Source organism: Rutilus rutilus, assembly GCF_951802725.1.
Source record: "Rutilus rutilus genome assembly, chromosome: 11".
NCBI lineage: Eukaryota > Metazoa > Chordata > Actinopteri > Cypriniformes > Leuciscidae > Rutilus > Rutilus rutilus.
Window position 1 is genome coordinate 41,617,051 of NC_140216.1, and position 15,768 is coordinate 41,632,818.

At 39.1% G+C, this 15,768-nt stretch overlaps 1 protein-coding gene across 2 annotated transcripts; it reads right to left on the reverse strand.

Annotated features, from left to right (window-relative positions):
• Positions 1 to 1,609: 1,609 nt before the first annotated feature.
• Positions 1,610 to 15,417, reverse strand: LOC311300321 (uncharacterized protein; the record flags this gene model as incomplete). 2 transcript variants are annotated; one of them, XM_084424560.1, is made up of 6 exons in its annotated part: positions 15,286 to 15,417; positions 14,054 to 14,106; positions 3,011 to 3,316; positions 2,510 to 2,755; positions 2,335 to 2,397; positions 1,610 to 2,247 (listed from the first exon to the last, which is right to left on the reverse strand). In XM_084424560.1, coding segments are annotated over exons 1-6 (813 nt in total). In that variant the 5' UTR covers positions 15,288 to 15,417. The 2 variants fall into 2 exon arrangements, with proteins under 2 accessions (XP_084280686.1, XP_084280685.1); XM_084424559.1 differs by having other exon boundaries at positions 2,105 to 2,253.
• Between the last annotated feature and the right edge of the window lie 351 nt (positions 15,418 to 15,768).

A 15,768-nucleotide genomic window follows, 5' to 3' on the forward strand; every position in this document is an offset into this window, starting at 1 on the left:
TTTTCTGAGACCTCAAAGCGCTTTACATAGAAGGGGGGAATCTCCTCAACCACCACCAATGTGCAGCATCCACTGGGATGATGCGACGGCGCCAGAACGCCCACCACACACCAGCTTACTGGTGGAGAGGAGACAGCGTGATGAAGCCAGTCAGTATATGGGGATGATTAGGAGGCCATGATGGACAGAGGCCAAGGGGCAGATTTGGCCAGGATGCCGGGGTTACACCCCTACTCTTTTTCGAAGGACATCTTGGGATTTTTAATGACCACAGAGAGTCAGGACCTCGGTTTAACGCCTCATCCGAAGGACGGTGCTCTTTTGGCAGTATAGTGTCCCCGTCACTACACTGGGGCATTAGGACCCACACAGACCACAGGGTGAGCACCCCCTGCTGGCCTCACTAACACCTCTTCCAGCAGCAACCTGGTTTTCCCAGGAGTCTCCCATCCAGGCACTTACCAGGCTCAACCCTGCTTAGCTTCAGTGGGCAACCAGTCTTGGGCTACAGGGTGATATGGCTGCTGGCTTCACTGTATAAATGATACATTGATGCTTATTAAAGCTACTATTAAAAGTTCTCAGTCAAGAGCAGTGAGTGATTTTCTCTTTGCATTTTGTTGTTTTATTAACATGAAAGGGATAGTTCTCCTAAAAAATTTAAATTGTCATAATTTTCTCTCTCAAGTTGTTTTAAATTCGAATAAGTTTCTTTCTTCTGTTGAAAATAAAAGTTATTTGGAAGAATGTGGGTAACCAAACAGTTGATGTACCCCAGTGACTTCCATATATATTCTTCTCCTATGGAAGTCAATGGGGACCAGCTACTGTTTGGATAACCACATTCTTCTAGGGGTGACCCTGAATAGTCGAAGATTCGATGCTTGGATAGGAGGAGCCTGATTCGACTACCGATCTCACGGTCGAATCTTCGCAGAGGTGTTATGAAACGAGGATCATGCCACTTTGGCTATATGAGGGCGCTCAATGTCTGATTTCACATAGAACTACCGGTTTTCTGTCAATACGTTAATATTCAGCCTATTATGATAATGCTGTATATAAAAATGTGCAAAGAAAGAAGCTTTTAATAAATATTTTTTAACGTGTGTGAATAAATCTAAACACCCCGTGACAGATTTAAGTTTCACTTTCAATCCGTGACCGACAGAGGAGCGTCTTCGCGGCAAGGATTTAAATCTTTAACAATGTCTGGGATAAGAAAATCTAAAGTGTGGATGTACACCATCAGAAAGGATATTCTCCAAGGCTGGATTTAGCATCAGGAAAACCATGATCGCACTTCTGCCGGCCAACGTTAACACGTTTCACGTTAGAATGTATTTATCCGCACGCACAAAAGCCTCAAACGGACACAGACAGAGTGAAAGACTGGATCTGTTCTCTCGATCAGGTAACGTTAGCGTACAAGTGATTTCAAAACTTTTCAGCCGGTTCTAATTTGATTTCTGGATGCTGTGAACATGTTTAGCTAAAGACTGCCTCCAGTTTAGCATTTATTGTTGTTTCTGCAGTTAAAAAGACAAAGTTGAAAATTCTGACTAACTCTCGTTATTTTAATAATTTCTTTATTTTAATTTTATTTATTGATCTGTCTGCTCGCACAGGTAATTTAGACGATTTAATTTGATTTGCATATGAAATGCAAATCCTGTCTGCAGTGTGGCCTTTCTGGAGTTATTTATGCTATTTCTTAGTTTTATTGATCCAAAATGTTTTTATACATTTTCTTCCATATCTTTGTGTGATTTTCTGTACATTGCGGCTTTGAAATGTTAAAGCATTTTGAAATGCTTGAAATTTGAAATGTCGACTATATGTTGGGACGGAGGCGCCAGAACAGCAACTGGTAGAATGCGCGATATTACGATATTTCTTCAAAAGCAGATCGTGGAGACATTTTAATCGTCCACGATCAAAAATCGTCATACCCCTAATTTGATGCATTTATATAGCGCTTTTCTCTGCATTAATACTACACTCCTCTCGCTGCAGATGTTCAGTGTGCTGACAGAATCCTCTGTAGATCTGTTGATCTGAAGGGGAATTACAACTAACCAGTGTCGTCACTAGATGTTCTGGACTACTGTACAGTGTCTTGCCTTGGGACATCCTTGTAGTCATCATGATTAGTGTTTTTGTGACGTTGGTATTTCTTGTAGACAGCAAATATAATCCCAACCAGAGCCAGAGCTCCACACACAGACAGTCCAATAGTCCAAGGCTCTACAGCAGAAAGGAGGGACGAGAACACAAATTTTAAAAATGTTGTTTCTTTTCTCTTTTTCTCTCAATGTCTCCTGTTTTACTTACTATGTTGTTCATTATGTGTGTTATCCTCTGTCTCTCGTTTTCCCTTTGATCCTGATCCAGTTTCTGTAGAGGAGATTGAAAGGTTACTCACACACAGTTTAGCATCAATTTTCTGTTCAAATCCTGATTAAAAATCAGCTCAAATATCTCTCCTCCTCCACTGATCTTCTCTCACCTGTGACTGAGACAGTGATCAAGGTTTCATTATTAGAGTCCAGAACTCTGTATGTTCCAGTGTCAGTGCCTGTAAACTCTTTAATGGTCAGATTTCCATCATGATCAGTCAGTCGATCACTGTTGACCCCGTGACCTCTCGTCCACACCTCTATCCAGCCTTCACTAGAGTTTCTCTCCACTTTATTAGCGTTGATCAACAGAACATCCAACTTCAGCTGCTCTCCTTCCTGCACAGAGATCTCATCTGAGGAGGAACACACACATTCATCATTATTATAATGGTGTCAATCAATCAAGGTCATAATAACATATTTAGGATTAAAGGAACGAAATGTAATCATTTAAAAAACAGCCACTGAAAAGCCTATATTGGAATCATCTAATCTGAATATTGAATAATTGTTACATTTAATGTGTTTGCTGATCGCAGGCCCTGCACACAATAGTTTTAGGAAATCATGAAAGCACATGATGATGGTTTGATCAGTTTTGACTTTACCATGAATATGAAGATGAAGATGATACTTCAGGGTTTGTGGCTCTGTCTGATCATCACTGTAATAGACTCTCAAAATGTATTTCCCCGCGTCACTGTAGATCAGATCCTTGATGACGACGTCACATGATCCTGTTTTAAACACTCGGTCATTTTTACTCTTACATTCTTCTTTCTCACAGATGATTTCTGACTGTCTGCTTAATTCAACATCAGTAATGTTTCTGGCCTCAGGTTCACATGTCAGGGTGACGCTTTCTCCTGTTTTCCTCGTCACAGATCGAGGAGTGTTTCCTACAGCTGAGGATCCTGCAAACACAGACAGAATAAAATTAACTCAATACAAAGAATCAATACTGAAAAATACATGTATTGTTTCTCTCTATTCTCCATAATCAATATCATCATGAAATATTATTATTTTAGTGAATATATTTATATATATAAAAAAAAAATATATATATATATATATTTTTTTTTTAATAATAATAATAAATATAGCTGCAAGCAGCAATTATCGGGGCCAAGCGCAAGCAGATGACAGGATATGCCAACATGGCTGAAGGTGTCAGACCAACTGCAACAATCCGTCCTTCGGATGAGACGTTAAACCGAGGTCCTGACTCTCTGTGGTCATTAAAAATCCCAGGATGTCCTTCGAAAAAGAGTAGGGGTGTAACCCCGGCATCCTGGCCAAAATTTGCCCCTTGGCCTCTGTCCATCATGGCCTCCTAATCATCCCCATATATACTGATTGGCTTCATCACTGTCTCCTCTCCACCAGTAAGCTGGTGTGTGGTGGGCGTTCTGGCGCAATATGGCTGCCGTCGCATCATCCAGGTGGATGCTGCACATTGGTGGTGGTTGAGGAGATTCCCCCTTCCTTGTAAAGCGCTTTGAGTGCCTAGAAAAGCGCTATATAAATGTAACGAATTATTATTATTATTATAACAATGAGCAATTAAATACATTTAAAGAGGATTTTTGGCGAAATGGCTGAAAAATCATATAAAAAGTAATTCAGAATATGATTTAATGGATTATCACTTTCGACCAATAGGTGGAGCAGTTACAAAACTGATGTGATGTGGTCAGAGTGAAGTGACAATGACATATACAAAGTTTGGTGTCAATATTTCAAGGGATTTCAGAGATAAAGCCTGAATAGTGCTTTTGGCATCATGCCTCAACTTTGCTGCTGCGCTATACGAAAACGGTTTCGTCTATCGACACGAATTCCATAACTTTTAGTCGGCACAGTCTGGAGATGATACGATTCGATTTTGGTGAAAATCGGACAAACAGTCTAGGAGGAGTTCGAAAAAGTAGGTTTTGAATGAAAATCAAGATGGCGGACAGGAAGTTTGGCCAAATAAGGAAAACTTGGTATCTATGTTCTCGGCTTGACCCAGGGAATCTATTAAGACCAGTGGCATTTCAATAGCCAGATTTATTCAAAAGTTATTAGCCTTTTTGGAAATTTTGTTATTACTTTTGACCACTAGGTGGCGCTGTCTCGAAATATTTTGGGTACCTTTAGGGGATGGAGCTGATTGCACATTCTGAGTTTCGTAATATTACACCAATGCATTTGTTTAGTATAGCATTTTATTTCACAAAACTGTATTGAAGTCAATGGGAATTTCATGTTTTGTTCTGTTATAGCGCCACCAAGAGGCTCAGTCACACCATTTTTTTAATGTGTCCTCAGAGTGAGCCCATGCATATTTGTGTCGATTTTGGTGAAAATATCTCAATTCGCTTCGGAGTTATAGACATTTATATGAAAAAACACGTAAAAATTTACTGACACATGACTTTGATTGGATTTTACTACCCCTAAACATCAATATTTTCGCATTTGGGCATTGGAGTATAGCTATCGACCTATGTTTCCAAACTTCTGAAGGTGGTTTCGTCTCGATCGGACAAGCGGTTTCAAAGATATAGCCAAATGTTTTTTAAGCGCTAAATCACAACGCTACACAAACCATAAGGCGAAACCTAACATGTTTGGTATCGTTGGACTCGGCAACGATTCAGGAGTCTAAAGAGATGAGTCCTGTGAAAATAAGTTGACCACACCCAAAGTTATAAGCATTTGGAAGCATTTGGGGAAAAAAATTCACCACTAGATGGCACTGTTTCGAAACTTCTCAGGCTCCTTCAGGACATCGTGCTGATGACCCATACCGAGTTTCGTAACGATAGGTTCATGCATTCCTAAAATACAGCATTTTAGCACATAATTCAAAATGGCCGACAGCCAAAATGGCTGATCTGGGAAAATTGGATATCAGTCGACTCAGCATGATGCCCTGAATCTAACAAGACCACTTTTATGATTTTTGGACAAACCATTCAGAAGTTATAAGCAAAAACAGCAATTTTTCATATCTCCGGACCAGTAGGTGGCACTGCGCCGAAACGCAGCATGTAGGCTCAGGTCATGCTTGTGATTATATGTGCTTAGTTTGGTCTGAATACGATAAAGCGTTGCGGAGATACTGGCTTGTGTCTGTTTTCGCAAGCGCTACATAAAATTTGTTTGCGCGGTATTCGAGAACGGTTTGACAAATCAACACGAATTGCATAACTTTTTGTCGGCATGGTCTGAAGATGATCTGATTCAATTTTCGTGGAAATTGGAGCAACGGCCTAGGAGAAGTTCGAAAAAGTAGCTTTTTCGGAAAATTCAAAATGGCGGAAAAATTATAATGACGAAAAATGACGTCATATGGTGCAATCGAATCGCCCTGAGCTCACGAATCAGAGGAAAAAAGAATTTTGTTTCTAGCCCTTGTGATTCAAAAGTTATTAGCAGAAACATGAGTGAAACTTTGGACAGTTGGTGGCGCTAGAGGGAATGACTTAGACACACCAAAATTGGTGTATTTAATGTTGGGACTGTCCTCTATCAGAATGTCAAACCATTACAACTTTCCCGCAATCGGTTCTATGGGCTGCCATAGACTCCCAGTCGGAACAATGAAGAATAATAATAATAAATATAGCTGCAAGCAGCAATTATCGGGGCCAAGCGCAAGCAGATGACAGGATATGCCAACATGGCTGAAGGTGTCAGACCAACTGCAACAATGAGCAATTAAAGACATTTAGAGAGGATTTTTGGCGAAATGGCTGAAAAATCATATAAAAAGTAATTCAGAATATGATTTAATGGATTATCACTTTCGACCAATAGGTGGAGCAATTACAAAACTGATGTGATGTGGTCAGAGTGAAGTGACAATGACACATACAAAGTTTGGTGTCAATATTTCAAGGGATTGCAGAGATAAAGCCTGAATAGTGCTTTTGGCATCATGCCTCAACTTTGCTGCTGCGCTATACGAAAACGGTTTCGTCTGTCGACACGAAATCCATAACTTTTAGTCGGCACAGTCTGGAGATGATACGATTCGATTTTGGTGAAAATCGGACAAACAGTCTGGGAGGAGTTCGAAAAAGTAGGTTTTGACTGAAAATCAAGATGGCGGACAGGAAGTTTGGCCAAATAAGGAAAACTTGGTATCTATGTTCTCGGCTTGACCCAGGGAATCTATTAAGACCAGTGGCATTTCAATACCCAGATTTATTCAAAAGTTATTAGCCTTTTTGGAAATTTTGTTATAACTTTTGACCACTAGGTGGCGCTGTCTCGAAATATTTTGGGTACCTTTAGGGGATGGAGCTGATTGCACATTCTGAGTTTCGTAATATTACACCAATGCATTTGTTTACTATAGCATTTTATTTCACAAAACTGTATTGAAGTCAATGGGAATTTCATGTTTTGTTCTGTTATAGCGCCACCAAGAGGCTCAGTCCCACCATTTTTTTTATGTGTCCTCAGAGTGAGCCCATGCATATTTGTGTCGATTTTGGTGAAAATATCTCAATTCGCTTCGGAGTTATAGACATTTATATGAAAAAACACGTAAAAATTGACTGACACATGACTTTGATTGGATTTTACTACCCCTAAACATCAATATTTTCGCATTTGGGCATTGGCGTATAGCTATCGACCTATGTTTCCAAACTTCTGAAGGTGGTTTCGTCTCGATCGGACAAGCGGTTTCAAAGATATAGCCAAATGTTTTTTAAGCGCTAAATCACAACGCTACACAAACCATAAGGCGAAACCTAACATGTTTGGTATCGTTGGACTCGGCAACGATTCAGGAGTCTAAAGAGATGAGTCCTGTGAAAATAAGTTGACCACAACCAAAGTTATAAGCATTTGGAAGCATTTGGGGAAAAAAATTCACCACTAGATGGCACTGTTTCGAAACTTCTCAGGCTCCTTCAGGACATCGTGCTGATGACCCATACCGAGTTTCGTAACGATAGGTTCATGCATTCCTAAAATACAGCATTTTAGCACATAATTCAAAATGGCCGACAGCCAAAATGGCTGATCTGGGAAAATTGGATATCAGTCGACTCAGCATGATGCCCTGAATCTAACAAGACCACTTTTATGATTTTTGGACAAACCATTCAGAAGTTATAAGCAAAAACAGCCATTTTTCATATCTCCGGACCAGTAGGTGGCACTGCGCCGAAACGCAGCATGTAGGCTCAGGTCATGCTTGTGATGATATGTGCTTAGTTTGGTGTGAATACGATAAAGCGTTGCGGAGATACAGGCTTGTGTCTGTTTTCGCAAGCGCTACATAAAATTTGTTTGCGCGGTATTCGAGAACGGTTTGACGAATCAACACGAATTGCATAACTTTTTGTCGGCATGGTCTGAAGATGATCTGATTCAATTTTCGTGGAAATTGGAGCAACGGCCTAGGAGGAGTTCGAAAAAGTAGCTTTTTCGGAAAATTCAAAATGGCGGAAAAATTATAATGACGGAAAATGACGTCATATGGTGCAATCGAATCGCCATGAGCTCACGAATCAGAGGAAAAAAGAATTTTGTTTCTAGCCCTTGTGGTTCAAAAGTTATTAGCAGAAACATGAGTGAAACTTTGGACAGTTGGTGGCGCTAGAGGGAATGACTTAGACACACCAAAATTGGTGTATTTAATGTTGGGACTGTCCTCTATCAGAATGTCAAACCATTACAACTTTCCCGCAATTGGTTCTATGGGCTGCCATAGACTCCCAGTCGGAACAATGAAGAATAATAATAATAAATATAGCTGCAAGCAGCCATTACCGGGGCCAAGCAGAATAAGACGACAAGACATGCCAACATGTCTGAAAGTGTCAGACCAACTGCAACAATGAGCAATTAAAGACATTTAAAGAGGATTTTAGGCAAAATGCCTGAAAAATCATAGAAACAATAATTAAAAATATGATTTGATGGATTATCACTTTCGACCAATAGGTGGCGCAGTTACAAAACTGATGTGATGTGGTCAGAGTGAAGTGACAATGACACATACAAAGATTGGTGTCAATATATCAAGGCATTGCAGAGATAAAGCCTTAATTATTGCTATTAGCATCATGCCTCAACTTTGCTGCTGCGCTATACGAAAACGGTTTCGTCTATCGACACGAAATCCATAACTTTTAGTCGGCACGGTCTGGAGATGATACGATTCGATTTTGGTGAAAATCGGACAAACGGTCTAGGAGGAGTTCGAAAAAGTAGGTTTTGACTGAAAATCAAGATGGCGGACAGGAAGTTTGGCCAAATAAGGAAAACTTGGTATCTATGTTCTCGGCTTGACCCAAGGAATCTATTAAGACCTGTGGCATTTCAATAGCCAGATTTATTCAAAAGTTATTAGCCTTTTTGGAAATTTTGTTATAACTTTTGACCACTAGGTGGCGCTGTCTTGAAATATTTTGGTTGCCTTCAGGGGATGGTGCTGATGACACAATCTGAGTTTCGTAATATTACACCAATGCATTTGTTTAGTATAGCATTTTATTTCACAAAACTGTATTGAAGTCAATGGGAATTTCATATTTTGTTCAATTATAGCGCCACCAAGAGGCTCAGTCCCACAATTTTTTTTACGTGTCCTCAGAGTGAGCCCATACATATGTGTGTCAATTTTGGTGAAAATATCTCAATTCACTTCGGAGTTATAGACATTTATATGAAAAAACACGAAAAAAATGACTGACACATGACTTTGATTGGAAATTAGTACCCCTAAACATCAATATTTTCGCATTTGGGCATTGGCGTATAGCTATCGACCTATGTTTCCAAACTTCTGACGGTGGTTTCGTCTCGATCGGACTAGCGGTTTCAAAGATATAGCCAAATGTTTTTTAAGCGCTAAATCACAACGCTACACAAACCGTAAGGCGAAACCTAGCATGTTTGGTATCGTAGGACTCGGCAACGATTCAGGAGTCTAAAAAGATGAGTTTCGTGAAAATAAGTTGACCACACCCAAAGTTATAAGCATTTGAAAAAAAAAATTCACCACTAGGTGGCGCTGTTTCGAAACTTCTCAGGCTCATTCAGGGCATTGTGCTGATGACCCATACCACGTTTCGTAACAATCCGTTCATGCGGTCATAAAATACAGAATTTTAGCACAAAATTCAAAATGGCCGACAGCCAAAATGACCGATATGGTCAAATTGGACATCAGTCGACTCGGCATGTTGCCCTGAATCTAACGAGACCAATTTTATGATTTTTGGACAAACTGTTCAGAAGTTATAAGCAAAAATAGCCATTTTTCATATCTCCGGACCAGTAGGTGGCGCTGCGCCGAAACGCAGCATGTAGCCTCAGGTCATGCTTGTGAGTACATGTACCAAGTTTGGTCTGAATACGATAAACCTTTGCGGAGATACAGCCTTACGACTGTTTTTGCTAGCGCTACGTAAAATGTATTCGTGCGTTTATCGAAAACGGTTTGACGAATCAATTTGAATTCCATAACTTTTGGTCAACACTGCCTGAAGATGATCTGGTTCAATTTTCGTGCAAATCGGACAAACCGTCTAGGACGAGTTCGAAAAAGTAGCTTTTTCAGAAAATTTAAAATGGCGGCCATATTTATATGACGGAAAATGACGTCATAGGGTGCAATCGAATCGGCATGAGCTCAGAAATAAGAGGAAAAAAGAATTTTGTTGATTGGCCTTACGGTTCAAAAGTTATTAGCAAAATAAAAGTGAAACTTTGGACAGGTGGTGGCGCTAGAGGGAATGACTTAGAAACACAAAAATTGGTGTATTTAATGTTGGGACTGTCCTCTATCAGAATGTCAAACCAAAACAACTTTCCCGCAATCGGTTCTATGGGCTGCCATAGACGCCCAGTCGGAAGAAGAATAATAATAATAAGAACCGGAACAAACACAATAGGTGCCTCCGCACCTTCGGTGCTTGGCCCCTAATAATAAGAACGCGAACGAAAACAATAGGTGCCTCCGCACCTTCGGTGCTTGGCCCCTAAATATAGCTGCAAGCAGCAATTACCGGGGCCAAGCGCAAGTAGATGACAGGATATGCCAACATGGCTGAAGGTGTCAGACCAACTGCAACAATGAGCAATTAAAGACATTTAAAGAGGATTTTAGACGAAATGGCTGAAAAATCATAGAAACAGTCAATAAAAATATGATTTAATGCATTATCACTTTCGACCAATAGGTGGCGCAGTTACAAAACTGATGTGATGTGGTCAGAGTGAAGTGACAATGACACATACAAAGTTTGGTGTCAATATTTCAAGGGATTGCAGAGATAAAGCCTGAATAGTGCTATTAGCATCATGCCTCAACTTTGCTGCTGCGCTATACGAAAACGGTTTGGTCTATCCACACGAAATCCATAACTTTTAGTCGGCACGGTCTGGAGATGATACGATTCGATTTTGGTGAAAATCGGACAAACGGTCAAGGAGGAGTTTGAAAAAGTAGGTTTTGAATGAAAATCAAGATGGCGGACAGGAAGTTTGGCCAAATAAGGTAAACTTGGTATCTATGTTCTCGGCTTGACCCAAGGAATCTATTAAGACCAGTGGCATTTCAGTAGCCAGATTTATTCAAAAGTTATTAGCCTTTTTGGAAATGTTGTTATAAGTTTTGACCACTAGGTGGCGCTGTTTCGAAATATTTTGAATACCTTTAGGGGATGGTGCTGATGGCACATTCTGAGTTTTGTAATATTACACTAATGCATTTGTTTAGTATAGCATTTTATTTCACAAAACTGTATTGAAGTCAATGGGAATTTCATGTTTTGTTCTATTATAGCGCCACCAAGAGGCTGAGTCCCACCATTTTTTTTACGTGTCCTCAGAGTGAGCCCATACATATGTGTGTCGATTTTGGTGAAAATATCTCAATTCGCTTCAGAGTTATAGACATTTATATGAAAAAACACGTAAAAAATGACTGACACATGACTTTGATTGGAATTTACTACCCCTAAACATCAATATTTTTGCATTTGGGCATTGGTGTATAGCTATCGACCTATGTTTCCAAACTTCTGACGGTGGTTTCGTCTCGATCGGACAAACGGTTTCGAAGATATAGCCAAATGTTTTTTAAGCGCTAAATCACAACGCTACACAAACCATAAGGCGAAACCTAGCATGTTTGGTATCGTTGGACTCGGCAACGATTCAGGAGTCTAATGAGATGAGTTTGGTGAAAATAAGTCGACCACACCCAAAGTTATAAGCATTTGAAAAAAAAAATTCCCCACTAGGTGGCGCTGTTTCGAAACTTATCACGCTCCTTCAGAACATCGTGCTGATGACCCATACCAAGTTTCGTAACAATCCGTTCATGCGTTCTTAAAATACAGCATTTTAGCACAAAATTCAAAATGGCCGACAGTCAAAATGGCCGATATGGTAAAATTTAATATCAGTCGACTCGGCATGTTGCCCTGAATCTAACGAGACCAATTTTATGATTTTTGGACAAATTGTTCAGAAGTTATAAGCAAAAATAGCCATTTTTCATATCTCCGGACCAGTAGGTGGCACTGCGCCGAAACGCAGCATGTAGCCTCAGATCATGCTTGTGATGACATGTACCAATTTTGGTCTGAATCCGATAAAGCGTTGCGGAGATACAGCCCTACGACTGTTTTCGCAAGCGCTACGTAAAATTTATTCGAGCGTTATTCGAAAACGGTTTGACGAATCAATTTGAATTCCATAACTTTTTGTCAGCACTGCCTGAAGATGATCTGGTTCAATTTTCGTGCAAATCGGACAAACCGTCTAGTATTCATACCCCCGGTAAATATGATCAAAAATGGCTGTAAAAAATAAATCTTTCATTCAAATTTTTTTTATCTTTCATTCAAAAAATTGGCAAAAATCTAACCTTTCATTGTAGGCAAAGAATTCAAATGGGGGGGGGGGGGGGGGATCACATTATGAAATAAATGTTTTTCTCCAAAACACGTTGGCCACAATTATTCATACCCCTAGAATGTTTTATGAATAAAATATCTCTGAAGTATATTCCCATTAATATTTACCTTTATTTAGCACACCAGGGTGACTAGGAACATGAAACTGTCCAGCTATGACTCGTGTTTCACAGGAGTTTAAATATGAGGAAACACAAAGGCCAAATTCCCTGAATCATCCATCACAATGAGTAAAACCACAGAATATAGTTCTGATTTGCAGCAAAAGATTGTTGAGCTTCACAAAATAGAAAGTGGCTGTAAGACAATATCTAAAGAATTGAAAATCCCCATTTTGACCATCAGGGCAATAATTAAGAAGTTCCAATCAACTAAAGATGTTACAAATCTGCCAGGAAGAGGACGTGTGTCTATATTGTCTTAATGGACGTTGAGGAGGAGAGTTTGAGTGGCCAAAGACTCTTCAAGGATCACAGATGGAGAATTGCAGAGACTAGTTGAGTCTTGGGGGTCAGAAAGCCTATAAAAACAATAAAATAAATATCAAACAACCCCAGAATCCCCACATGTTGTTTGAGAGGGTTTCAAGAAAAATGCTCCTCGCTCCTCCAAGAACAAACTCCAGCATATTCAGTGGTCAGACACGACTGGATCTTCAGACGGCACAGGGTTCTGAGGTCAGATGAGACTAAACAAAGAGCTTTTTGGCAGCAAACACACTAGATGGGTTTGGTGAACACAAGGATAAAAAGTACCCCATGTGTACAATTTAATATACCGTTGGATCTTTAATGTTGTGGGCCTATTTTTCTGCTGGAGGTCCTGGACTTCTTATTCAGATACATGGCATCGTGGATTCTATCAAATATCAACGGATAAAAAAAATCCAAACCGGGCGGCTTCTGCTAGAAATCTTATAATGGGCCGTGGTTGGATCTTCCATCAGGACAACGATCCAAAACAAACATCAGAATCAACACAAAAATGTGTTAGGGAGCACAAAAAGAAGCTTCTGCCATGACCGTCCCAGTTCCCTGACCTGATGAGTGGAGTGAACTGAAGAGAAGAAGCACAAACATGGATCTGGGAATCTGAAGGATCTGGAGAGATTCTGTATGGAGGAATGGTCTCTGATCTCTTGTCAGGTGTTCTCCAAACTCATCAGGCATTATAGGAGAAGACTCAGAGCTGTTATCTTGGCAAAAGGAGATTGCAAAAAGGTATTTACTAAAAGGGTGCCAATAATTGTGGCCAACGTGTTTTGGAGAAAAACATTTATTTCATAATGTGATTTACCCCCCAATTTGAATTATTTGCCTTCAATGAAAGGTTAGAATTTTGCCAATTTTTTGAATGAAAGATTTATTTTTTACAGCCATTTCTGATCATATTTACCGGGGGTATGAATACTTTCCGTACCCACTGTGTGTATAAATAAATAATTGTAGGTAACAAGAAGCCAACAATATTAGCTGTGCCACATTTTAACATATCAAATGTTGTAGTGTATTCCTGAACATGTTTATTAATAAATGAACTGCATAGAGAAGTAGTCATGGTGTGAGATGATGTAATACACAAAGAAATTTCAATCATTAATCCACAAATGTCAAGCAAAGTCACTTGGTGCAAAAGAGAAACAATTGACTAGATCAACCTGGACCTGAAAATCAAACATTGTTACAATGTATAAACAAATATGATACTGACCGCTATATATGATAAAGCTAAACAGCAGCAGCAGCAGATTCAACCTTCTGAACCTGAAGAGAAAACAGAAGAGCTGGTTTATGTCACAGATACAGGCTAATAATCATAATCACAAACACATTCATACAGGGATAAACCCAGAGATGGTCTTATATTATGGAGATGAGAGGGTCTAAATCTGATTCTGTAACCGTTGGAGAATGCGTAACGGCTAACTTGGATCATGTGACACACCTCAGCCTATCGTGTGACGTCTGGGCCTGCAAAGTGTAATGGCAGTCAGCTACAGTTTACATTTCTTGTGGATTATTAACGTGTTGGTCTTGTGAATAAATTATCTATATTTGGCCAGGAAAAGTACAGTAGGACTGCATTGTTTGTGGACTGAGCTTTACTGTGGAAAAAAGCGCACATATGTCTCTTAGCTGCAAAGTACTAGTCACTGCAGGGTGCAAAAAACTACATTTAAGATTACACTAAAAACTTAATTGTAATTTAATTCCTTTTTTAATTCATTAAAATTATATGTATTTTTTACTGTACATTTTCATCATTAGGCACACAGCAGTTGACACAACACTTCTTGTTTGATTTTAATTAACAACATACAATATAACACAATATTTATAATATTTATTAATAGGCTATACATTTAGTATTTATTCATTATCAGCGTCATATCATATGCATACATGCATGCAGTTAATAGTCAATACAATTCAAGTCTTATCATAACTTGTAAAACCTGAAAGCCAAAGAAAGAAAAGATCGGTATTGTTTACTTTCTTTAGACAATATACAATATCACTCAATATTACTATTAAATGCCATGGTAATGCCGTAAACAAGTCCTATCTGTAATGGTAATGCGGTGTACGAGACGAGGCTGACTTCAGCTCCTTTTCCCGAAAATCTTCGTCCTCCTACGCGTCCTATCTGTCGAGACATTCTTTTACTTTACAAACAAGTAATCGACAGCCTGTTCACGAAACATGTTTTACGCTACACGATACTTTTGTTGGGAACGATATGTAGATTTTCCTATGATAAAGGTTATTTTATAAGAGAAGACAGAGACGGGAATGTGATTTGTACGTTCATCATAAACATGTCGACTTATTATCTTAGCATCATTAGCAGGATTCGTTTTCCACAAACAGAAACACAACTATTGGTTTAATCACACGAAAACACACAGACTGGATATATATTTTAAAAATATGAACACTTACATAGTGAAACTTCGGCATGAGTCTTTTGATCAGGGGTTAAAACTTCATTCCGAGAGGATATAACTTTCCTGAAAGTCATGGGACTGATCCTGATTCCTGAAACCTGAATCTGGGGATTGTCTCCATAAGGGGGCGGAGATGAAACCAGTTCCTTTTTGTCATCTATGAGGAATGCAAAAACAGTGAAAATCTAAATTCTGCATCTTATATCAAAATTCAATCATGCTTTTAATACATTGAGTACCCTTGTCAACAGCCCCTATAGACCAGAAACAGCAGTTTCAAGTTTCAAGTTTTATTTTAATGACACATTTGTATAATAAAACCTTTTTTATTTAATAATACAAGCTTTTTATAATATATTATATTATTATATTATATATATATATATACTAGATGTACCGCATGGCGACTTTCCACAAAAATAAATGACGTGGAGCAATTTGGCTGTATTGCGTGTTTATGTATATAAGTTGTATATTT